At 51.7% G+C, this 24904-nt stretch overlaps 1 protein-coding gene across 1 annotated transcript; it reads left to right on the plus strand.

Moving 5' to 3' along the window:
- The first annotated feature begins 600 nt into the window (after positions 1-600).
- SDC4 (syndecan 4) lies at positions 601-20356 on the plus strand. Its single transcript, XM_014941290.1, has 5 exons — positions 601-756; positions 14842-14983; positions 15940-15992; positions 16233-16416; positions 17736-20356. The coding sequence occupies exons 1-5, from the start codon at positions 673-675 to the stop codon at positions 17885-17887; spliced, it is 615 nt and encodes a 204-aa protein (XP_014796776.1). The 5' UTR covers positions 601-672; the 3' UTR covers positions 17888-20356.
- The last annotated feature ends 4548 nt before the right edge of the window (positions 20357-24904 follow it).

The raw sequence follows: 24904 nt of genomic DNA on the forward strand, positions 1-24904 counted from the left end.
TTCCCCGAGACGGACAAATGGTGGGCACCGGTGGCATTAGCCCTTGGGCGAGCATAACCCACTGTAAGCGTATCCCCGGCCGAGCCCCCCTCCCCAATACTGGGAATACCCTTCCCTACCGGTGCAGGGAGATGGGTAGGAAGGTGAAGACCCCCCCTTTCTCCCTCCCATTGAACTCACCGATTCGGCGGCGATGACTTGGAGAAGGAGGAGGCCGAGCAAGAGGGCGGCGCGGAGCACCGGGGAAACACGGAGCAGCGGCATGGCCGGGCTGATGGCTGGCTGAACGGATTCGCTCACCGGCTCTCGGATCGGTTTCTGGCCGCCCCCGGCTCGCCGTTGCCGTTCTTATAGCGCCGGTGCCGCCCCCGCGGGGGAGGAGCGGCGGCGGCGGCGCTCCGCCCCACCGGGAATGCCCGCGGCCTCCCGCCGCCGCGCCGGGGGTGCGGAGCGGGGGATGCGGGGTCTCCGCCCCGCATCCCCCGCTCCGCACCCCCGGCGCGGCGGCGGGAGGCCGCGGGCATTCCCGGTGGGGCGGAGCGCCGCCGCCGCCGCTCCTCCCCCGCGGGGGCGGCACCGGCGCTATAAGAACGGCAACGGCGAGCCGGGGGCGGCCAGAAGCCGATCCGAGAGCCGGTGAGCGAATCCGTTCAGCCAGCCATCAGCCCGGCCATGCCGCTGCTCCGTGTTTCCCCGGTGCTCCGCGCCGCCCTCTTGCTCGGCCTCCTCCTTCTCCAAGTCATCGCCGCCGAATCGGTGAGTTCAATGGGAGGGAGAAAGGGGGGGTCTTCACCTTCCTACCCATCTCCCTGCACCGGTAGGGAAGGGTATTCCCAGTATTGGGGAGGGGGGCTCGGCCGGGGATACGCTTACAGTGGGTTATGCTCGCCCAAGGGCTAATGCCACCGGTGCCCACCATTTGTCCTTCTCTGGGAAAGCTGGGGGGGGCAAAATGAGTTAATGGCAATAGGGCAGCTCTTATTCCCTCCTCTGGTTTCCATGTCTCCTTCTTGGCTTGCACGCTGCTTCCTCCGTTTGATGCCAAAGCGGCGTTGTCCTGGCCCATGTAAGCCCCCCTGCCCTGTCCCAGGCTGTCCTGGTGGCTGTGCCGTTCCTCACACATCCCTTCTGTCCCCCTACGTGCTGCTGAGCCTCCTCTTGCTCTTCCCTAATCGGGTTCGGTGGAATTAGAGCAGTTCAGGGTACAAGGGTACGTGATAGAAACAAACTGCTCTCCATTACAGCTTTGATCTCCAACTGCTGGTCGTGGACTTAAGTCATCTAATCCCTCTTTTATTGTGAACGTGGGATGGGTTAGATACATGCAGGGCGTTACAGCACCTGGGGAGGCTTTCCAGGGTTTGGTTGTGCTGGTACCTGGTGTCTTTCTGTGTGTATCAAACCTTCCTCACCTCCACACGGGAGAGAAAAAAAGATTCATGGCCATGGAGGGTTTAAGAGTCGCATAAATATATAATGATGCAAAACAGTTCAGATGCTTCAAGCTGGGCACGTGTGGGATCTTTGCGGTGAAGCAGAGATTTTGGGATTCTGCCTTCCCTGCTGTGTGTTTTGTGTGTGTCCCTGTCCTGCTGATAGCGTGGTCGGAGCAGATTCCTCTGCCGGGCTGAAAGAGCTGCAGAGATTAAGGTAACCGCGGGAGATCAGGGGGTCTCCAAACAAGGTTTAATCACCCACATTGCTTCCTTCTGGGCGGAAGGCTGGGTGGGCAGATCAGAACTGATAAGTCTTTGCTGCTCCATTGCTCTTTAATAGGGACACGGGGTTGGGGGGGTTGCTGTTGAGTAGGAAACTCCCACAGAGAGCATCTGTAGTAATTGTCAGCTACTCTCTGCTAAGACCAACCAGCCCAAATCCACTTTACTCTAATCTGGTGTCTTTATCCCGGCTATTAAGCACGTGAATCGCTCATTTGAGAACTGGCCCAAACTAGTAGGGCAAACCTTTGGGGCACACGGCATCTGGAAGTTGCATTGACCATGTTTGGTATGAAATGCAACTGGGTGTCCCTGGGGAACGGAGTGGTCTGCAAGCGTCGGATTTCTGCAAAGACAACAAATTTTGCACAGCTGTATTCTGGAATCCCTTATATAGAGCTTGTACGGAGGATTTGTCCATATCTTTTAAGCTACCTAAGATGGAGTGTGTGCTTCAGAATTAACACTGGCCTACTATAAAGCCTTATCCAAACAAATTGTTTGGGTTACGGGCTGCTGGGGAGGAGACAGTGATGACACACTGTTTGGGAGAGTTCTGCTGGCGCTCCTCCCAAATTTTTTTTACTTTCTTTTTTTTTTAATAGCACTCCCAAAACGTGCAGTGCTGCACAGCATGTGGCTCTCAGTTTTTCTATGCGGGCAGGGTGAAGACAGGTAGCTGTTTCTTAACAAGAAGGGGATTGTATTTCTCCTGCTTATGTAAGAGCATGGCTTTGGAGAGTGATTCGGTGCTTGAATATTTCCCCAAGCCTGTACAAACAAAAATGCCTTGGCTCCTTTCCCCCTGCCTGGCTTTCTGGTGTAGATGGGATTTCTCCACGTGAAGCAATTTCGGATGTGTAAGAGGGTGGGGAATATTACTGAAGGGCCGAAGTGTGACGTTGGTGCTTGGGCCGTGGGTGGGTTGTGTTACAACAGCTTTGTGTGAGAACATCCTCCTGTTCCCGTGGGGCAGGGGAGAGGCTGGAGCTGAAGCCCCGTGTCTCTTGGTGGTCCCCAGCCCTTTCTCTGATAGAAAGCAAGGGCTGTGTGAGGCTCTGCTTGGGCTGTGTGAGGATGGGGTTCATGCAGAAGATGCTTTGGGGGCCTGCAGCTGGGGGTGGGCAGAAAGCCACCAGTGTGGCCAAGAAATGGCATCGGGGACTTGACAAAGGACTTGAGGTCTGCCTTGCTTGGCCAGAGTAGCATCCTTGAGCATTTCCTCGTGCTTTTTGCATCTAAAAGTGCCCCTGGCAGCACAGGAGGGAAACCAGGGTTATTCCCCTGCAGCAGAGGTGTCCCCTTGGGCTGTTCCTGCGTTGGAGCTGCAAGAGGGCTTGAGCGCCCTGAGCCCAGCAGGGCCATAGCACTGCTGATGGCCTGCAAGCTTGTTCCAGCAGTTCTACTTTCCTGCCTTGAATTAAGCAGGAAAAGCCTCCGTGTGGCACCACATCATGTGTGTGTGTCCCAGCAGTGCAGACAAGCAGAAATCCAGCCCAGAAGCTGCTGGCAGAGGGTTGCTCAGGGAGAGAGGGGGGAGGCTTCATGCTGTTTGTGAGCTCTGTTTGCTGGTTTAAAGCAATCGTGCTTGGAGGCCTCCTGATTGGCAAAGCTGGTGTCTTGTTGATGATAGCTGTGTTTGGAAAGTAGTGCAGCATTATTAATGTTAAAACCGGTTTGGCTTGTCCTGCTGCCATTGATCCCCGAGGCCTGTTCTTTCTGCTCTTTGCCCAGTTTCTCATCTGTCCCTCCCAATCAAATCAAGACATTGCTATCTGCACGTTTTTACTTTATTTTACCTTCTGACTTGGCAAACTCACGGGGCAGCAGAACATGTAGAGGTTTTAGGGAGGCTTTCCTTCAGCCTCCCTAAAACATAGAGCAGGAAAATTACAGTGTCTTAGTCCTGAAGGGAAGGAGCCCATGACTTCTGGTAGCCAAACCTAGAGCTGGCTACCAGAGTCAGGATGAAAAGCCTGTAATGTGTAGAAAGAAGTAGTCTCTCTAGCACATAGTACCTCATTGAACTGCGTACACAGCTCATGGGGTGGGAGTCTGGGGGTGCACGGTCCCCCTGCAGCCTGGCACCTTGTCCATACCCGCCATGGAGGTGCCCAGGCAGGTTGTAGCAGTCACCCTGCGGTGCTTGGGGCGCAGTCAGGGAAACAGTGCTGCTGCCCAGTTCTCCTCTGTCCTAAGCGCCTGCCAGTTCCCATGCTGGAGAACATTTTCTTGTGATTCAGAGTTTTCCGAACAGCTTACGCAAGAGGCAAATCAGGGCTAATCTTGGTACTTTTCAGACTCATGATACCGGGGACTCATTGGCCAACAGCCTCAACTTCCTAGAGCGAATATGATTGCCCTCTTTCCTGCCCCTCCTGTTGTTGCTTTCCAAGGCCCTGGCACTTCGAGGTCCTGCAGACACCTGCCCATATCCAGTCTGACAATCTTGCAAATGTTTTTTCCTATGTGTCCAAAAGCCTGGAGTGGAGCTCCACTACACTCCACTAATGTGATCTTGCCATGGTTTTCCTATGGTGGCTTACTGCCCTCTTGGTATGCTTGTGTCCCACTTCCACCTGGAAGTGGGACTTCTTCCTGTCCACTGGAAGCTGCTAACCTGAGTTTCAGAGTGACGATGGAGAGGAGGGCACCTGGCTACCTGCTGGGCAGGCAGGCTTCAGCACAAATCCTGTGGCTGCTTTTCCCTTCCCTCCAACTCCCGGTGCTGGTAAACGCTCTGTTGAAAATGTGCTGGCTTTAAGTTGTGTTGTGTTTTGTTCTCCCTCGAGTGGATGGATGGATGGCTTTGTCTTTAACACCATTTCTTTTTTTAATTCACTGGTAGTGACTGTACCAACAAGGGGAAGCACGGTAACTGTGGTTCTGTGGTCTGCAATGTGCCTGACTGAAGTTGACTCGTAAGATTACTTGGTTGAGTTATTGTGGCTCGTTGATCCCAGAGAGCTCCCCAGTTACCACTTCAGCCAGATAAAACCGGAGTGTCCATCTTTCAAAACACTTCCTTGCTCTTGAGTTCACACTCTATCCTCTTCAGCCTGCTCTTAGATCCTCGCAGCTGCATTCTCCCCCTCTGCTCAGTACAGCTTGTCCCTTTATGCCCTCTAACAGCAGCAGGGTTGTGCTGCTTTTACAGCCTCAAAGGAGAAGCTGATGTCGTTGAAGCACCACAAAACCGGCGGGGACAAACCCTGCGCACGCCTGACCTCTGGGCCCGCTGCTGCCGAGCGTGTGTGGCTGTTTGTTTGAGACTCGCTGGAATGCAAACGCTTCAGATTAAGGATTCAAATGATTTGCACTAGAATGAGACTCTTGTGATGAGACTTGGCTTGGTGGCTCTGAATAGACAGGGCAGCCTGGTTAAAGAGTTTAACTTGTAATACGCCACTGCTCCGAGCGGCTATAAAAGATCCGATGTTAATGAGCTGTTAGGGCAGCACGTCTAGATTAGTTCAGACTTCTATTTTAATTGGGTTTTTTTGTTGTTTTTAAGCATGTGCCCGAATGGTTGTCCAGTGAGTGCTGCTGCCTCTGCCCAGCTCTGCTGTGTCTCACCCTCAGCCCCGACTCGCAGAAGTCATGCTCTGACTCAGGGTTTCTGGCACTTGCCTGGCCTGGCAGCTCCCCCGGGCCACTGCTGTCACCCTCTGAGTAACGGCCCTGGCCCCTTCCCCAAAGCAATGACTCAGGCTTCCGAGGCGCTGCAGCACAGAGGTGGATCTCTTCTTACAGGGGAAGAAAAGCAGAATTAGTGCTGGTTGGCAGAGACAGCCTGTCCTGCCCTCGACACCGAGTGCCAGCGCTGCTGCCTCTTGTCTAATCTGCCGTGGGCTGTGGCTATGGTGGGCAAAAAGCTATTGGGCTCTGACATAGGATTGCTGCCAGTAGCCAAGCTGGCGTTGGCAAAGGCAGATCAGAAAACAGCCTTCTCTTGAGCAGCCACTAACTTGCTTTGGCAGCGCTGGGTTGGTTGTGTTCTCAGACAGATAGAGCTGGAAACAAGAGTTGCACGGGGGAGAGAGGAAAGCAGCGGGGTTACCTGAAATGACTGAAAGCGTTCAAAGCGAGCGAAAGGAGCAGAAGGTCTCGAAAGAGGGGGGTTAAATGCTTAATCCTCAATCTGGAGAAAATGTCAGCGTGGGAGGGGAAAACACGCAAGATGTAGCCGTGTCCCTCTCAATTTCTGAAGGCTGGCTGACTTCAAGAATGCACTTCTTGTAAGAGTCTTAATTTTGCTGAAAATATGCGCTCTTGTCAGTTTTAGCCTTAAATCCTTTGAGGCTGAAACTCTGCTTATAAAATGCCAAGTGGCTCTTGTTAGACAAATTATTAGGATAACTTAAAAATCAAAGCAGTTAATTCAAATCTCAGGGAGACACTCCTTGGGGCTGGAAGGAGACTGGGAGACCTGTAAGACTGTTATGTTACCCAAGCAGCCAGTGTCATGTCAAGTGAAAACAAGGTCTTTTCTTGCTTAAACAAATTGCGTTCTGTCAGAGAAAGCAAAGCCTGCCATGGGAAGGATTTCTGTCTTCTGATCTTGCTCTGCCTTAGTTGCTGAAGGGGAAAAGGTGTCTCTACCACAATACAGCAAAAACTGTGCCACTGTTCTTTGTAAAACTAATACAAAGCGATGTGGCCTTGGCCTGTTTACTGTGCTGGGAGGCTAACCCTGCCTCCTGCCCTTCAGCTGCCACTACAGTCAAACTATAGCAATAAAAAGAAGTGCTACCTTACATTAATGACTGTGAAAGTGCCTGCCTTGGACTTGCACAGCTCAGTAACCAGAAATCCTGGTGTGGAGGTGAGTGCAGGGAGTGTGGCTGGAAGGAGTGTGCCTGGTGTGATGGAGAGGAGTGGGATCCACGGGTGGAGGGACGATGGATCCCAGCCAGCATGCTGCTAGGAAGGTGGCAGAAGCTTTTTTTGTGGGCTAGTGTCCCCCTCTAAAAACAGAAGCTTCTAGCAGTCTCGCCCTCAAATGGAAATACAATCCTTACTGATGTCAGGAGCTTTCACTTGGAAGACTCTGTTCCCCAGTGAGATAAATATTTATTACAAATTCACAGCGTGCAGTGGAGCAGACTCTGGAGCCAGGATCTTGCAGGAGACTGTTTATGTGCGGGCTGTTCCTGGCGCTAATTCTAAATTTCCTGAGGCTGAGTATGAGGAGCTGGTCCTGCGCGTTGGTTGCTAAATGACTTGCTCATCCAGCCCAGCACAGGCTCTGCCCAGCCAGGAAAGGAGTGACCAAAACAAGAGCTGGGTCCCTCTTCTCCTGGCTATGACACTGAGTGCAGAGACCTAGTCGGGGAGGGCTGAAAAACTGCTGCCAGCTACTCATTCCTGACTCGGAGAGGGGAGGAAGCCTGGCTGGGAGACCAGAGCTCTCCCAGAGAGGAAAACACTCCCAGGAGTGACAGGTTTCGCAAAGTACGGCTGCGTTACCACCAACAGCACACTTTGTGTCTGCTGCTTTCTGAGCCCAAGCCAAGCCAACCTCTGTACAAGTCAGGAATGTTTCTATTAAAAACAAAACAAAAAAAATCCCCACACACTGAAAATCCCAACCTCTGCATGTGTAGCTAGCTAGGAAAATCCCTGCTGTTGAAATGTTTGTTTGTATGAATGCTTACACGGGTATAGCCTGATAGCGGAGTGGCACGACACGCCATCTCGAGTGCTTTTGTGCTGATAACTTCCTCTGCTACAGGTTGTTTTTTTTTTGCTGGTAGTTTTGCCAACAGGGCAAAACTTTAAATAGCATAACTCTGCTGGCAGAGCTCAACCGCCTGGGCTAAGCTTAAATCTTTGGGCTACTACTTCTGATTAGATTAAGCTGGGTTGTGGGAGGGGAAGCATTCGTAGGGTGCAGCATTGGGAATCTTGACTGTACAAACAAGCTGAGATTAGCTGCGTGGTGAGCCAGCTAGGAAAGGCAGCCTTTGAAGTTGGGTGTCTGCCCTGCTTAATTTTGCTAACATTCTGGCATGAGGGAACATAAAGATCCCGAAAATGCACGTCACACATTTCTTGCCAAGTGGAAATTCTGCTTGTGTGCGTGTCCAGGGAAATATTGGGGTGCAGGTGTACTCTAGGAAAGGGCAGTGAGGGCAGGACTCTCCCTGGGGCGAGGGGGAAATGGGATGTATGAAATATCCCAAGCCTGAAGTATCAGCATGAGGAATCACCCTTGATGAAAAACCTGCTTTGCTGGGGCCTTTATATCTATTTTTTCTTCCTCAGATGAGAAGGCAATAGAAGCCACCTGGTGCAGAGTAGGGCAACTCAGAGTGGGTCATGATTCAGAAAAACTGAATTCTTTTTTTAACACTGAAAGGAGTTCTCCAGCTTCTGAACTGAGACCTGGTCAGGGAAGTATATGAAATACCTGTGATCAGGTTTGTAAATACCATAAAAAAAAAAATATAATCACTTTATGAACTAGGTGTGTTATCACTGCCCGTGTCCGGGAGAACCTTTCAGGGTCACGAAGCGCCTCTGCTGCAGTTGTTTTCCTCCCAAGTCACATGAGAGCTCCTGCTTTCCCCTCCTGCAGTTCTCCTCTGAACTTTATCTTTATTTGCTTCGGGGCAAGTGATTGACACACAGCCATCTGCAACTGCCCGCTGAGCTTTATCTCCTCTGGCTGGAGGGAGAAGCGGCCATCCCCTTCCCGCTCGGGCTCTGCCGGTCTCTGGACCTGGGTGTTGAGTATTTAGAGCAGCTATTTTGCCAGCGTCGCAGCAAACAGATCCCAGCGTGTGCCTTCCTGGCAAAGGACGTAATCTTTATGGCTTTGCTCGATAATCAGGCAAGAGCAGTTAAACAAGAATTCATTCCTTTGTAATCTCTCTGTCCTCCTCCCACTGGCTTCTATGGCCCGAAAGGCATGTGTGGATGGTGTGGGCTGAAGAGAGCGGGCTGTGTGTAAGTGAGCACGCAGGTGTGAAAAGGCAACTGAGGTTTGACTTTGTGAGTGCAGAGCAGCCTATTTTGAGCAAGCAGAGCCCGGGAGGATTCGTCCCTGCTGCTGGGGAGGCACCAGTGATGTCGGGTTGCTCTCTGGAGCCTGGGATTAGGGTGTAATTGTCACGGGGATTATTCCTCCGCTGCCGCATGAGCCTCCAGGAGAGCTGCTTGCGGCCACATGGCTTAAAGAATCACCCGGGGAGTGGGGGTCAGTGGGGGGGTGACCCGGGCTGAGGCTGTGCTGGTGCTGGATGTGTGATACTGTGCCTGCCCCACGCAGCACGTGGGCTGCCTGGTGTGAGCACACGGGTCTGGTGATGTGGCTGCAGGGAGATGGGTACCCGCTTGGGTAGGGACTGGGGATGCTGCTTTTAACTCATCTTGAGTGAGTGATGCTTTTACCAGCCAAACAGTTCCTCAGCCTGCATGTTGGTCTTGGCTTATTAAGCAAGACCCTGCACCTTGCCTGCATTACTGAGTGCAGTTCAGCAAATAAATACATTTTTTCCCCTCTTTGGTAAGAGGCACAAAGAGATAGCATGCAGTGACTGGTCCTGGGGTACTGGAGTTGCAGTGCTGTCTTCTGCTGCCAGCCAGGAGCTGCCTGCAAGCCCCTGCAACTCCAGTACCCCAGGACTGCATGCTGTCTCCTGCTGCCAGCCAGGAGCTGCCTGCAAGCCCTGGTCTGTGCTTCTCCTTTCCCCTTTAGTCCTCAGAGGTGTTATGGATTTGTCTTTGCAGCTCACTGTGATGGGAGTGCTCCAGTATGGTGGCTGTTGGAGAGGAGATGGGCAAGGCTGGCTTTGCTCAAAGCTGCTGTGGTCCTGCTCTAGGACTGCTTGAAAAGCATTGAGCAAAAGCAGGGTAGTATTTAACCATGTCTGGAAGCCTCGGGGTGAGCCCGTCATGCAGCTAAACAAGCACGTGTGCCTGGATGGAAGCTGATTAACTTCTGTCCCTTGGCACGGAGGCCAGCGCAGGCCGTGTGTGCTGTGAATTATGTGGGACAGACTGACCAGGGATGAGAGAGAGTTAAAATGGGACCCTCCAAGCACGAGAGTTAGCACAAGTGGACTTGCTGCCATGGCTGATGTGTTGAAGGGAGTTAGGTGTGACCTAGATTGAAATAGCAATATTTGCTTTGCTCTCAGGACAAAAGTGACTTTTTTTCATTTTTTTCCCTTCCATGGAGCTGGAGCCTGGAGGGAGGGGAGGGAGTAAAGGGTGGTTTGAGGGGAAACATAGACCCTTCCCTTACTAGTCTGGCAGGAGCTGCCTCTGCCGGAAGCTCATGTCACTTCTAATAACTTTCTTTTAACGCTTATTAGGATGGGAAGATAGAGCTGTCTTTGCCTGTTACCTCGCTGTGTGCCCCCCTCCCTTGGAGGTCAGCTCGTACCCATCTGAGCATTTTCAGCATTGCTTGGTTCCTCCACTCCCCTGGTTTCGGGGGGCTGGTGTGCTTCCTGCTTCTTTGCACGCTTTGCATGAGCTTTAAAACCTTCCTGGTTTGTGTGTTTGGTGGAAGAGTTCGGTGGAAGGGAAGTGTATGGAAATCCCCTCTCTCGGGTTGGGTGGTTTACAGAGCTTTGCATCCTTCTGCTGCAGAGGCCCCATTGGATTCGGTACCCTTTGGCCCATGATGTGGGACAGCACGAGGGCCAGGCTGGTGGCTTTGCCAGAATCATCTCTTAATAATAACCAAGCTCCAAGGCTGGGCCATGCAGGCAGCTCCTTGTGTCGTCCAGGAGCCCTTTCTTGTTTGAATTGACCTGGATGTGCCATCCTGGTGGTGTTAGATGACATCTGCCCGTGATGGCACAGGTTTGGGAAAGATGTATTGTGTAATACTCCTCACAAGGTGACCCATACAACCGTCCCCTGGTACAGAGCCCCTGACAGAAGCCCCAGGAACCACTTGCATTTATCTGTCCTCGCAGGCTACAAAGAGTTAACAGGTCTGCACCTCTGCCCCCTCTTCTGCTGCCTCCCAGCCTGGCCCAGCTCCATGTGCTTTTGTCTAGAAAAGGCTGACTTTCACCTTGCTCCTGTTGACTCCTAGACTTGTGTACACAAGCGCTGGGGAGGGCAACACAGGAGCGAGCGCTGGGTCTGCACAGCAGAGCTGTAAACTTGATAAAGAGCTCCCTGCACTTCGGGTACCCAAGTCTCTCTGGGTCCAACTCCTTTTGCAGCTTGCTGGCTGTCACCCTTCAAAGAAGCTTTTAATGACCTCTGGTGTGTTTCATCGCAGACAAGACCAGCCATAAAATCAATTTTGTGCCTGAAAAACTGTGTCTGTGCCCCAAAACATCATTTGGGTTTTGCTTTTTTTTTTTTTTTTGAAAGGTTTTGCAAAGGCGGTGGGGTGAGGAGGTGGAGGTGCCTGGGTTTGTTACTTCCCAGAACTAGACAGCAGCTGGGGAAATTCACACATCAGACAGAAACTGTGCTTGCTGCCCCAATAAATAAGATGTTCTTGCTTTGAGAAGAAGCTAGTACTATGCTGGGGCTGTCAGTGAAGGCCCCAGGAGCACAAAGGGGAGTGGGGTGGGCTGGGGATGGAGCCCTGCAAGGCTGCAAGCCCCTGCCTGGGGTGCCAGGGGTGCAATTCCTGTGCCTGAACTGAGTAAACAGTGTCTGGCTTCATCCGGCAGCGCAGCCTCTCTCGGCCTCAAACACGAGACCTCTGTGCCCGGCTTTTCCAGGAATGACGCTCATAGTTCACGTGCCTGACGTGCTGGTTGTCTGGCAGGGAATAAACTCTTTTTTTTTTTTCCCTTTTTTTAAATTTTTTTTTGCCACTGGCAGTCAGGAAAAGCTTCTGCTCCCCAGCACATGGGTTAATCCCCCCATGGTGCTTACTGGGGATAAACCTGCCTGATGCGAGGAAGAAATCCTGGAGCTAGACTCCTGCAGAAAAGGTTGATTTCTGTACAGACCCCTCCTAGAGAGGAGCATATTAATAATAGCAGGGCTTGACTTCAGCTGCTGGGGCGAGGTGGGGCTATGCAGCCGCCCAGTCCGACTCTCCCAGTAAGTCCCTGGCCCGGCTCCAGTGCTGGGATGGCAGGTGGTGGAAAACAGACCCTGGGCAGTGCTGGTGCCCTTCTCCAGCTGGCTGTTGCAGAAGGTGTTAAGCTGAATGTGGCCAGAGACAACTTGGCAAGGGCTGGCCATCATCCTGCAGCAGACTCCTAGCTTTTTCCTCTTGGCTGCAACCTACCAGCTGAGAGGAAGCATGGGCACCTTCTGTGGTTCCCCTTCACCTGGTAGTGGAGCTGTAAGGAGGACTGAATCCCCTTGGAAAGGGATGCACTTTTAAAGGAATACTCCTAAGAGCTCTTTGTGTGGCACTTGGGAAGCCCAAAGCCCTTGCTGTTAAGTCTGTGAAAGTGCCTGTGTGCCCTCTCACAGGTGTGTATGTGAGGAATGTGCCTGCTCCAGACCTGCCCTTGGAGCACAGCACTCCAGCGTTAACTCTTCCCAGGCTGTCCATGCCCCAGCTCCCAGGAGGAGCCTGCTCCCAAGGAGAGCACGTCTCCAAACCTGGAGGGTAGGTACAGCAATGCCCAGCAGCCCTCTGAGTTCCCTGGCAGAAAGAAGAATTTGTAAAATGAAGCTCGCTGCCCTGTACGATTTGAGCAGCTCTCATGGCTTCCAGGAACTCCCCTGTCCTTGCTCAAGAGTATGATGAAGAGTGAGTTCAGGGAACGCTCCCACATAATCTTATTTACGCTTGTGAGTCAGTAATTTCCTTGTTATGTCCTCTGGCTTGTAAACACTGTCTGTCCTGATTTAAATAAGGTTTTTCTGATAGCCAGACCTGGTTCGTTCCACAGTATGTGCTAATCACCGTGGCTGGCTGCCACCGCTTTGCTTGCGGCTGGGGCTGATCTGATAAGGCCAGCGGGCTGGCCAACCACTCGGGCTGGCCAACCACTCGGTGGCCTAAACGAGGGGTTTCTTGAGCCGCCCTCGTTAGGACATTAGCTGGCTGTGATTCATAATGAAGTACGGCGTGAGCTGGCACAGGGGTGCGGCTTGGCACGGCGCTTTTGCCAACATTGATCTGCCCTGACGCAGCAGCCGCGTTACAGGGAACTGCAGCGAACGTGCTCCCCGGTGCCCCGGCTCGGGCAGACGGGAATTGGGCTCCTCTTGCCCCTTGATGAAATGGCCAGAAGCTCTCGCTCTCATGGGAACAGCTACTGCGTGCTGGCAGCAGTCTCCATGGCAGGTCTGCCTTTGGCCAGCTTTCACGTATCTCCAAATGAATTTGCCTTGGAGCGAGTGATCCATAACGTTAGGAATGCCTGGTTCCAGGCTGGGAGGGGATTTTTTTTTTTTTCCCCTAGCTGGCCTCCTTCCTCAGCCCCCTTGCCATCACCTAGTGCCAGGCTCGGGCAGAGCGGAGACAGGGGGTCTAGGAGGAGAGCTGGCCTCAGCACTTCATGCCCTCCAGGCTGCTCATTTGGTTATCCTCCAGCAGAGTTGCTGGGGAAACCAAAGATGCCTCAATAAGCACATCCAGTAGCCACCGCTCCTTACACAAAATGAGAAACATCTTATCCTGACCACAGGACCTTGTTTGTGGCAAAACCAGTGTGCTACTGGGCTGGGAAATCTGGGCTGGAAGCAGGGCTGGGGCTGTGGGCAGAGGAAGTTGACACATGGCTTATGGCTGATTGTTGACCTTCACTTGTGAGATTGATAGTGGGTGTAATTCATCAGTTGGGGTCACCTCTGGGCTGTAGGATGGGCCACACATGGCCAGGTGAGCAGGAAGGCTGGTCCCAGCCTCTGGAGCTGCAGAACCCTTTATCTCATACTCAGGGTCTCACTGCTGCTGCCCTGATGAAGCAGCAAGCGCTGGGGCTGGGTTGGTGTCACCCAGCTCTAACTGTCCCTGTGAGTCTCTGCTTTTCACCCCCTGTGAGGCTGTAGCTTATGGTAAACCCCTACATTAAGAAGACCCTTTGGATGTGCAGGACTGGAAGGCATTAAAACTCTCTCCTGGGTAGTTAAACCTTGAGCCCAAGTTCTGGGAGACACTCAGGGAAGGTGTTCCCAGTGTTTCTGTGGGGACGGCATGGAAAAATGGTGACAGTGTAGCCCCTGGCTGTGGGACCCATCTGCCTGCCTTGTGCTTCTTGCCACAGGGGAAGGGGTTGAGTCCCCCACCACGATGATGACTTCATGGCTGTGGAAGCATCTGGGGCTGGTGTTGAGCAACCTGAGAGCTCATACCTGTGGTACCCTCACCCAGGCTGGCCCCGGGGCTGTGAGGGGAGGAGAAATAGTTCTGGGGAAATTGCGTAACCTCGGTGAGGGCAGGAGGTTTAAACTTGTGGCTCCTTGAAGCCAAGTGCAAATGAGCTCTGGTGTTCAAGTGGCCATTGTGGCCAAAGAGCTGATTCTCTAGGAGGCTCTTCTGTGCTTTGGCTAATGTGTGTCTGTAGCTGCAGCCACCCGGCCACAGGATCGTGGACTTCATTTTATAGACTTGTTTGTTTACATGCGTTTTAAGAGGTGAGGCAGGGGAAGCTCTTCCTTCGGGCAAGTCATTACTGATAGCAAGTGCTCTTGAACGTCACACTATATTGCACTGCAGTTCAGCTGAACTGACAGGCGAGGTTTTAACCCTTGGGTGATAAAGTAGGTTTGTTCAGAATACAAAAAGCAACTAACTGTTGTGGTGTGAAGCTCCTGTGCTTGCAAAAAAATGACCTACAGGTGCCAGGCTTTTTTTCTGGGAATAGCGAGTCCTTCCAGATCCTCTTATCACAAACTGAAGGTATCGCTTTTCCAAATGCTTTTGCTACAAACTCCTGACCAAGATCCTGTTGTGTTATTTTCACCCTGTGGGTTCAAGTGAACCTTCTCAATCTGTAGCGCTCAGGAAATTCCACTCGCAGGCAGGCACTCACTTCTCTTCTGAAAAATTCTAGGGGAATTCAGCTATTTCCAGGCTGACGACAATAATGCTCTTGGTGGAGAGGAAGTTCAGCATTTAATGTTCTTCTGATGGAAGTGATGTGCTCAGCACAGGCTCTGAACCCCTGACCTTTTGTAAAATGCTGCTCAGGAGTTACTTGATACTAATAGCTTCTCAAACTTTGTTTTTCAGGTGAGAGAAACTGAGACCATGGATGCTGGATGGCTTGACTACCTTGCCTCTGGAGACTTGCCAGATGATGAAGACATTGGCGAATTCAGACCTCACTTAACATCTGATGATTTGGATCTAGATGAGGTTTCTGGGTCTGGAGGTAAGTGGGGAAGGGAGGAAATGGATCTTCTTTGGTTGATGCTGTGCAATTCTTCCCAGTGCCACCAGTCATGAGTGATGGGCTAAGTGCACAGCCAGAGCTCCAGAGGGAACTGCAGTGTCAGGTGGAGATGAGAGAGCCTCATGAGTCGTAGGCACTCACAGATGAGAGCAGTGAAAGTGGTTGTACCGTGATACTGAATCACTCGTGGGGAGGACAGATGCAGTGAGACAATCTTGTCTGGGCTCCAAGTGAAAAGGCAATGCACTGGCTGAACCTCATTCCTGTTGAACTCCAAAGAACTTCTGAGACACTGGGGGGGGAAAAAATATTAAAAAAATCTATAGTTGAGGCAGTGTTAAAAAGCTTAAAGTTAGTGTCTCAGCTGAGGCCAAACAAGGTAAAGGACTAACTGGTGTTCAGGTGAACTCTGTGTGACATGCAAAGCCTCCCTGCCCAAACCAGTTTCTGTGCTCCGTGTCCCCTTTATGTGAACACTTGTTCTCTGAGAGGGAAAGAACAAGTGCTGCGATGGGTGCCTGACATGTTTGGGCAGATCTTGTAACTAGAGGGTTGGTGAACCACCCTTCGGGGCTGGGTGGCGAGAGCGTTGCCCTCCATCGGCGTTAGCTCAGCAAGCCATGGCAGACCTGCTTTGCAGGGCAGCTCCTGAGAATCTGCACCAGGGGCTGGTGGATCCAGCTGAAGAGCCCTCCCCTGCGAGAGGTGTTGGCCTTCAGATTACATCTCATGGTCTTGTGCAATCACAGTCATTAAGCGGCGAAAGTACTAGTAGATAAGAGGGAACTGAAGTCAGAACTTGAGTCCTAGTTTGTCTGCAGTTGCTGGTGTTGCAGGAAGTGTCTGAATTCTGGAAAAATAGCAAGTAATAAAAGGAAAATTGTGTCCTCTTCTATTTCTTTTAAACTTTATTTATTCCCTCCCTTCCTCTGCAGACTACCCAGACTCTGAAGATGCCATGTATCTGACCACCATAGATACTCCTGTGGTAGGTATTACCTCTGCATGTTCTAAATAACACGTAGCTTCTCTGGTCTGTCCATGGAGGTTTCTAAATACCCTTCCCCTTGCAAGATGTGGTATCAGGATGAATCTACCTGCATGAGCAGGAACCGTGTACTCGTAATGCACTAAGCAAACTTTCCTTTCCCTGCACACCCTTCTATTTTTAATTGTGGGTAGGCTGGGTGCTGCTTGCTGATGGGTGTGGTCTGTCTGTATTCTGTAGATATCTGACAACTATATCCCTGGAGATACCGAGACAAAGATAGAAGGTGAGGAGAAAAACACAATGGTGGACAACGAAATCATTCCAGACAAAGCTGTACCTGTCGAAGAGAACCTGTCCAACAAGATCTCCATGGCAAGCACAGCCAACAGCAGCATCTTTGAAAGAACGGAAGTCCTTACAGGTAATGCTCCACCTTCTCCTGATAAACCATTAATATTCTAAATCAAAATGGCTTCTGTCATCCCCTGTTTTCATAGAATCATAGAATCGTTCAGGTTGGAAGAGACCCTTGGGATCATCGATCCTGGGGAGCAGCTCCCCACTGACAAGGGAAGCGAGATGCGTTACCTCTGTGGCAGGGTCACTTCTCCCTTGTGGTCCTTGAACAGCAGAAGAGCCTCCCACATGCCTGGCTGGGGTAAACAGCTTGGTTTTGGGCCTGCCAGCTGACTGGTGGCTGACGTGCCACGCAAATCATGTGGCAGCTGCTCTGCACACAGATACTCCCTCAGTGAGAGTTGTATCGGCCATAAATCAGTGACATCATGGACTTTCATATCAAATGCAGGCTTTTTCCTTCTAACCTCTGCCCAAGTCCTCCCTCTTCTGAGCCTTGTCAGGAACCAAACAATTCCTCTGAGGGGTTTGAACACCTCGTCAACTATTAATGAATTTAAGTACCTTTGTCTAGAGCAAAACCAAGTGACTGGCTTCCCCTCAGCCTGTGGGATAGCTCTATCTCAAGGCACATTTCATCCACCACTTGGCCTGATGGTCTGAGTCCAAACCTCAGCACATCCTGGTGCCCTGCAGCCGTCCTTCCAGCTGGAGGAGGGACTGGGAGAGTGGATTGGAAAGCCACATGGCAAAAAAAGTTGATTTAGTGCAAAGAGGAGGTGTCGCAGCAAAGGATAAACCACTGAAGCCTTGTGGCCCCCTTTGGTGTGAGGAGAGAGAAAATCTTGGTGGCTTTTTGTGGGTTTGTGGTTTTTTTGTTGGTGGGGGTTTTTTGGAGGGAGGTGGTGTGGTAGTAGTGGGATGTTGCTTTTTAATTGAAACGTGGAGTCCCCAGAGCGCGCTCACACAGGTAGTTCAAAACTGTTTGAGTCAGAGCTATACCATTTTCTTGGAGTTGAGGGTGTTTGTGGGTTGTGGTGGGGATTTTTGGGGTGGTTTTTTTTGTTGTTGTTTCTTGTCTCTGTGAGCGGAGGATGTCTCTGTCAAAGCTTCCTTCTTGCACTAAGTTGGAATATTAACACCAACTGGTTAGTGTGGGATGTGATTATTCTGTAGTTGGATGAAAAGCAATTTCTGGCCTTTTCCAATAACATCTGCTGTCGCTGAAGATGCCATCACATACGGCGAGAGGCACATGGAGGGCCTGGGCTCTGGAGGCAGTTCTGGGGACTGGCACTCTTGAAGCAGAATTTTGGGGTGTAGCTGATGGCTTAGAGTTGTCCAGGAGTTTATGCTTATTCCATGCTCTTTTTCCCTCCCCAGCTCTCATTGCAGGAGGGGCAGTGGGCCTCCTCTTTGCCATCTTCCTCATCCTCCTCTTAGTCTATCGCATGAAGAAAAAGGATGAAGGCAGTTACGACCTGGGGAAGAAACCCATCTACAAGAAAGCCCCTACAAATGAGTTCTATGCTTAAAGCTCAGCAGCACCTTGTGCCCATCAAGGGACAAACAGACTGGATGGAAACACTGTGCCCTCAGATGAGATGTGCTGAACAAATGCTCTTTCTGGATTGAATTTCAAAGTGACTTTGAGAAAAAAACAAACTTCCTACGTGACCCTTCCCATCCTGCTCAGCTAACAAGGGCCCAATGAAATACAAAGAGTCTGAAAAAAAAACAAAAACCAAAACACCTCAGTGTATTTTTGTCTAAAGCTAGTGTAAAAAGAATAAAGATGCCAAATTTTCTGCTTGGTTTTATAGAGGGTGTGTAAACACAAAACAGACTGTATGGAAGCAGACACCGTGTGTTTGCATCCAGTGTGCTGTGCTCAGATTGGCTGCTTCTATAGAAGGTGGCTTTTTAAAAAAAAAAAACAAACAAAACAAACCAACCTTGCTCATAGATGTCTTCCAGCAGGCTCTTGAGGTGAAGCGTTTTTTGTGGAGAGCTATTTATGAATCTCTTACACTACAGATAACGTTGCCTTACCAGGGAGCAGAAGGCCCAGAGGGGCTCAGAATCCCTGGATGCCATAAAGGGCCTATGGGAATGTCTTCCCCAGGAGACTCCTGTCTCTTCCTGTCGGCCCCAGGCAAGGGTCATTAATCCATGAAATCAGGACAGCCAGTTCCCTCTGGCTATGACAACACCCTTTCCTTGCCTTCAGTCTCTTACCTTTTTTAAAGGATTGCTTGTAGGATATTTTTTTTATAACAAAATTTTAAAGAAAATAGCCTAATGTTTATATAAAGTTTGTAGAAATTGTTTTGAAATAATAAAAAAAATAATCTACTTTTTTAATTTCCTCAGATTTATTTTTTCAATCCCTTTGTGTTTCCTTTGGCCGGGCATTTCTCTAGAGAAAGTTGTTTTATATGATTCACATTCTGAACTGAAGCAGAGTTAGCTACAGTTTGTTACAGGTTTCTTTTAGTTCCATAGCAGCTACTGTAGAGGGTAAAGATATTTATGGTTTCCCTGTAACTTTTTTTAGGATTTGATTTTTATTTTTTTTTAAATAGAATTATTTATAGTGTCTGAAACGGCTGCTCTTCTCATTTGGTAACTTTTATCCTTTTTATGTAAAACACTAATATAATGAGTCTTTGTGAAAACTATTTAAGCTTTATTCTGTGAATTTTAATTATAAATTCAAGGCAATAACTTCTAGGATTAATCTGTATGCAAAATTGGACTCATAATATGATTGAAGTAGGGGAAAGACGAGAGTATTTCTAGCCTGTAATATATTATAATCAGTCTTATAGAGCTATATATTATATATTTTACTGAGAAATATAAAGGTAAGAGTGAAAAGGCTGGAGTTAATTCTTCAGCAGCCTTACTGTGTGTGAGAGGCTCGATCTGTTTGTCCTGCTGTTTGTCCAGTGTCTCTCCTGGAGCATGGGTGGCTTTTTTGGGGGAGGCAGCCGGGAGCTGCCACAGCCCTGGGGCTCGGTGGCGTGTCCTGGGAGGGGACACGGAGCAGGCTGTGGCCGGTGATGTGCCGGTTGGAGCAGAGTTCCCCAAATCCCTTCTCTTTTTGAGGCAAGTGTTGGAAGGGCACAGTGTGGAGAAAATATCTCTCTGTTTTGGGGTTGGCTGGGCTGCAGTCCCCTGCGGTACCCAGCTGGGTGCCTCCTCCTGCAGAAGGGTGGTGTTGGTGGCTACAAGCCTGCCTTGGTGGCAACTCCTCTGAACCTTTCTGTGGTGGGTTTTCCTTAGGGAATCCTGTTCGTAGCTCCTACCTCTGCTGAGAGTTAGCTGTGTTCCCCCAGAGCAAAGGGTAAGGTGTGTGTCTGACCCCTCCGTTTCAGGAAGGTGTTACAGAAGGACTTGGTGTGAGCCGTGTCCTGCTGCAGCTCCCTGGGGCTGCTGAGGTTTAGGGCAAAACCTGAGCGTGGGTCCCCAGACTGTGTCACTGGGCAGGCAGGGCAAAAGAAACCCAAACCAACAAGAGGGTTGAGAAATCTCATCGACTCCTGAAGCTTCCTTCCTGGGGCTTTGGTGTAGGCTGGAGGCCAAATTCGTTGAGGCCATAGAACAAAGAAATTCAGCTTCAGGCGGTGGCGGCTGCCTCTTGGGACCAGGCAGGGGAGGTGGGACCGACCAGGGAGCCTTGTATTGAGAAATTGGTGTGATAGGACTTCTCCCAGGGCTCCTCCACCGCCTTGGCTCACTCGCCTGGTCCCAGTACCAGTGAGTTCGGGGAAGTTGAGGGCTCTGGGAGGCTCTAAAAACTGCACAGGGTTCACTGTGGACTGGGAGGGCGAGGGAGGACCTCACTGCCCGTGGACAGCCCTTGCCAGGAAGGCCGGCGCGGGGTCTGCTGCTCGGGATGTTCACATTCTCTTGTGTAATTGCTCTTGGGGATTTTCCACTGTTACTGATTCATTATTTCAATTTTTTTTTCCCCTCAAATAAACTGGTACTTTCTAAAATTGGCTTTTTGGACTGTTTCTGATCCGCAATTACTTTTGGGAGCTGGATAACAGGGAGCTCGTGTTTGTGTAACTTCTTGGTTTACCGAGGGGGGAGGCACACCGGGATCTGGCTTGGTGGTGGCCTGTGGCTCAAAGGGGCTTTGTCAGCTGCTCCCGAGCTGTCTCCAGTGTCTGACCCACTGGTGACTCCTGTAAGACCAGCCTTGTGGGGGTTCTGGAGCTACTGAAGCTTCTCCAGGCAAGTAAAGCAGATGCGGCATGGCGCAAGGAGGTGAGTCCATCCCTTCTCTGGTGATCGGTTTTGTGGTGGCACTTGGAGAGGGCTGTCCCCTTGCAGCCAGAAGGGACAGAGGGAGGTTAGAGATGGGTTTGTGCATGTCTCCTGGTGACAGCAGCATGTTCTTATGCCCTCAGACATAGGGGAGCAATGTGTGGAGATGGGTAAAAGATGGGTAGACCTGGTGCTTAGGGGCATGGTTTAGTGGTGGACTTGGCAGTGCTAGGTTAATGGTTGGACTCGATGATCTTAAGGGTCCCTTCCAACCTAGACAATCCTATGATTCCTATGATCCTATGCAGAGTCTTGCTCCACCAAGTTTCGAGCCAACCCTGTTTAACTGATGGGGGCCTTCAAGCTGGGGTAGACCTGCAGTTTATGATCCTATGGAGAGTCTTGCTCCACCAAGTTTCGAGCCAACCCTGTTTAACTGATGGGGGCCTTCAAGCTGGGGTAGACCTGCAGTTTCACAGGGGGCTTCATGATGTTTTGGACTAAAGCAGCTCTGGTCTTAAGCAAGACTCTGGGGGAAGCTGCTGCTTCTCCAAGCACCTCTGCTCTGGCAGTTTGGTGCTCCCCAAGGACGGGACCCACCTCTCGTGTCCCCAGGAAAGGTCGGGCTGTGCCGAGAGCGGGGCTGCTCGCTGGGAAGGGTGCCCGGTCTCCAACGAGGTGCTGTATTTAAAGGGATTATCCTCCTCGAGAAAATCTAATTCCCTTCTCCCTGCTGGGAACTCCTGCTCTGGGTGGTTTAGGATTAGCAGGGATGGAGGAAACAGATTAGGACTAGTACATGGGCTCCCATGGGGGGTGAGGGAGAGGCAACCACTTCCTCTGCTGCTCGTTGCCTGCTCCGTCACCGATGTGCTCTCGAAGGTCCTCTGAGAATCTGCTGCTGGTACCGAGAAGAAGCCAAATGATCACAGGGCTGGTCTTTGCTCCGTGGGAGCTGCTGTTTGTCAGTAACCGGGTGACGTATTCCTGTGATCTTCATGTTCTCGTGTGGCTGTGACGGGTTCTTGGACGTGCTCCTTGGAACAATGTATGTTTGTGTGTCTTCTTTTTTTTTTCCCCTTCCTTTCTCTCCTGGGCTTCATCTGTCTGTTACAAGAATCCCGTGTACTTTCCAAAAACCGCCCTCAGCGTAAAAAGTGCCTTGTTTTTGCAAAAGCAATCTGGCCGGGTTCTCTGCAAATCCCCGCAGCGTGAGCCTGGCTGCCTGCCCGTGCTTGCAGAGCCGTGGGTCCCGGGGTGAATTTATCACTGCTCCCCCCTGTCTGCAGCTCTGCCCCCCCCCGGCCAGCCGGCCTCTATCTGCTGTTAGCTGAGGGGAGGATGCCTCCTGAATTCCTGCAAATTCCTGCTAGCACTGACCAGCTCTGACCCGGTTGTTTTTCCTCCTAAAACCAAACCCCTGAGGACCTGCTGCTCCTGGCTTGAAAAATAGCTGGAACCCTCCCGGGGTGATGTGACCGAGTGGCCACGGGCAGATCTGCCCTTCCCAAATGCTCCCTGGCAGCAGAGTCTTGGGGGGAACAAGAGGAGGAGCTGGAAGATGAGGTATAACCTTGCTTGATTCTCTTTACAGCTTCCAGGGAGATGTTGAGGTGGAGCCCACGGGTGTCTGGGTCCCTTGTTTCACAGGGTGAGCCATGGCGTTGGGGCGGGTGCTGTGTTGTGCCAAAATGGGTCAGGGAGATGGTGTGTAATAGTCTTGGTGATTGCAGTGCCTGTCCCCACCACCTCCAACCCTCCAGAGGGGCACAGGGCACCCACATCTCTGGGTAGGACACCCAGAGACCAGGAGAGGACAATTCCTGCACCATGGAGACACGGTGATTCCCACAAGCATCCCCCAGCCCTCGGGGTGCTGGGCAGGGGGACAGGGCAAGCAAGGAGAGCTGAGGGGATGGGGGTCCCAGCAGCCCCCTGCCCACTGGGGCTGGAGGACACTGGTGGGCTCCCAGTTGGCCAGGTGAGCAGGTTGTCCTTGGGGCTGGGGTCTGCTGGGTGAGAACCTTCCTCCTTCGTTATCGTTGGGTGCAGGGATGTTCTTGTCACTGGGGCTAAAACTCCTCCTTCGCCCTTCTCTGTCCCATCCTGCTGGGTGCCAGCTCTGGGGGGGGGGTCTGGTGTCTCTGGGGGGGCCAAACCCATTACGTGTGCAAACCAAAGTGGCTTCTTGAGGGTTGTATTTTGGACAGACGTGGAGAAATGGGGGTGTGGGATGGCTGCAGTGTGATGGAGCAGTGTTGCCCACCCCCCGGGGGTGAGGAGGGTGGGTTTTGGGGTTTTTTTTTTTGCACCAGCAGTTGCATTTTGGGGTGTAACGGGGGCTGTTCTGTATTTCGGCTCCAAACTCTACGCTGCCGCTGCCCGCTTTCCCTGCCCGTGCCCCCCCCTGTTTGCCTCCCAGCCCCCGCGGAGCCCCTGTGCCCACCCGTGACACCCCCCCCCATCCCGGCAGGGCTCCCGGTGCCTGTCGCTCCCTCTGGCCGGGGGTCTGCTGCCCCCTCCTGGGCAAACCCCTCCCGGCACGGCCCAGCGCTGCCCTGGCACCCCCGGGGCTCCCCCTGGGCAGCGGGTTTTGGGGTGGGGGGGCTCTGCTAATGACAGTCCCCCGGCCGCGGGTGGGCAATCCTCGGCAAGAAGCGGGACTGGGAATAGCAGTGGTGCTATGGGCAGGAAATCCAGCTGGTTGATAAGAGTTTGTCTTTTTTTCTCCTTTTTTTTTTTTTTCCCTTTAACACCCACCTAAGTGCCCCTTGCTCTTTGTGGGCAAGAGATAATCAAAGCGTTGGTTTAGGGCTGGCTCCATCCTGCTGGAGTTGTGGAAAAGCCCCCATTAACCATAAGGGTGCAGGACGATGCTCTAACAGCCAGATTTGTGCGGGCAGGAGGTGCCTCAGCTTGCAGACAGGTCGAGAAGCATGGATCCAATTTTCTTTTTTCCCTCTATTATCTTTTTTTAATTTTCTTTTTCCCCCATTTTCTTTTTTTTAATTTTCTTTTCCCCCCCTATTTTTCCCCTATTTTTTTTTATTTTTCCCCTATTTTCTTTTATTTTTTCCCCTATTTTCTTTTATTTTTCCCTTATTTTCTTTTATTTTTCCCCTATTTTCTTTTATTTTTTCCCCATTTTATCTTTTTTCCCTATTTTCTTTTTTTTTTTTCTTTCTCCTCTCTTTTCTTTTTTTTTCCCTTTTTGTTTTTTTCCCAGTGCATTGCAAGAGCCTCAGAGCAGCTGAGGGCCCCGGGCCCTTGGCAGGAATGGGGAGGAGGGACCGAAACAACTTCACGCCTGGAGGTGCCACCAGCTCCTGAATCCTCAGGCGGGATCAGGCGCTCCCCGGGGTGCTCCCCAGCCCAGGTTTGTTGCTCCTTAGGGGAAGGGTTGACAGAAAGCATCACCGAGACATTAGTTGTGGTGTTTTTCATCCCAGCTATTGCAGCTAAAGCTCTTGGGTGCTTTTACAGAGGTGTCCTGGGGTCTGAAAGGCGTCTGCAAGGGCTGGGAAAGGCTGTGCCTCCCCTACAGCACCCACCAACACCCCAGTAAAAGGATCCACTTTGTTTGATGTCTGGAGATGAGCAGACCATGCTGTGCCTCACACTGCAGCCCATGCAGGGGAACCCCCCCCCGGCTCACCAGCATCCCCTTCCCGCCCCAGCACCATGCAGATGGTCCCTTCCCCTTTCCCTTTTCCCAGCAGAGGAGATGGAGCTGCAGATCTGCTGTCCCCAGGTGGAAACCAGAAGGGGCAGGGATGTCTCCTGCCGTCCTAAAATATTGGCGGCTTGGGAAAAGTGTGGGTGGGAAAATCCCTACTGGTGCACTCATCCTGGGAAGAGATTAAACTTAATCCCGTGGGGTCACTGTGGTGAAGGTGTGTCTGATCAGCGCCGTGAGACGAGGCAGAGCACCACGGTGGGGAGCAGACCCAGGGGGAGCAGCTCCTGCGTGTCTGGTGTGACCCTGCTCGGGAAGGAGCTCGGGGGAAGCCTGCTTCATGGAGGAACCCACCACCCAGCCCAGGGATCCCAGGAGTGGGTGCTTGTCAGCCCCAGCAGCTCCCCCATGTCCCCCCCTCCTTGTCCTGCCCTGGGACCAGCAGGCTGCAATGAGATGCCACGTTCACAGCTCCAGGAGCCACGTCCCTGGAGCCACGTCCCTAGAGCCACCGGCAAGCCTGGACCTGTGAGGGCTGTGCCCAGCATCTCAGAGGGTGTGGTGGAGCCAGCCTGGCTGCCAGCGGCACCCCCAGCCT

The sequence above is a fragment of the Calidris pugnax genome, unplaced genomic scaffold, assembly GCF_001431845.1.
Source record: "Calidris pugnax isolate Ruff unplaced genomic scaffold, ASM143184v1 scaffold55, whole genome shotgun sequence".
In the NCBI taxonomy this organism is placed as follows: domain Eukaryota; kingdom Metazoa; phylum Chordata; class Aves; order Charadriiformes; family Scolopacidae; genus Calidris; species Calidris pugnax.

What these genes read in the sequence shown, in the direction of transcription:
- SDC4 (XM_014941290.1), top strand. Translation starts at nt 673, where the DNA reads ATGCCGCTGCTCCGTGTTTCCCCGGTGCTCCGCGCCGCCCTCTTGCTC. An exon ending in AAGTCATCGCCGCCGAATCG is followed by an intron (nt 757 to 14,841) that starts GTGAGTTCAATG and finishes TTTGTTTTTCAG; the next exon opens with GTGAGAGAAACTGAGACCAT. An exon ending in AAGAACGGAAGTCCTTACAG is followed by an intron (nt 16,417 to 17,735) that starts GTAATGCTCCAC and finishes TTCCCTCCCCAG; the next exon opens with CTCTCATTGCAGGAGGGGCA.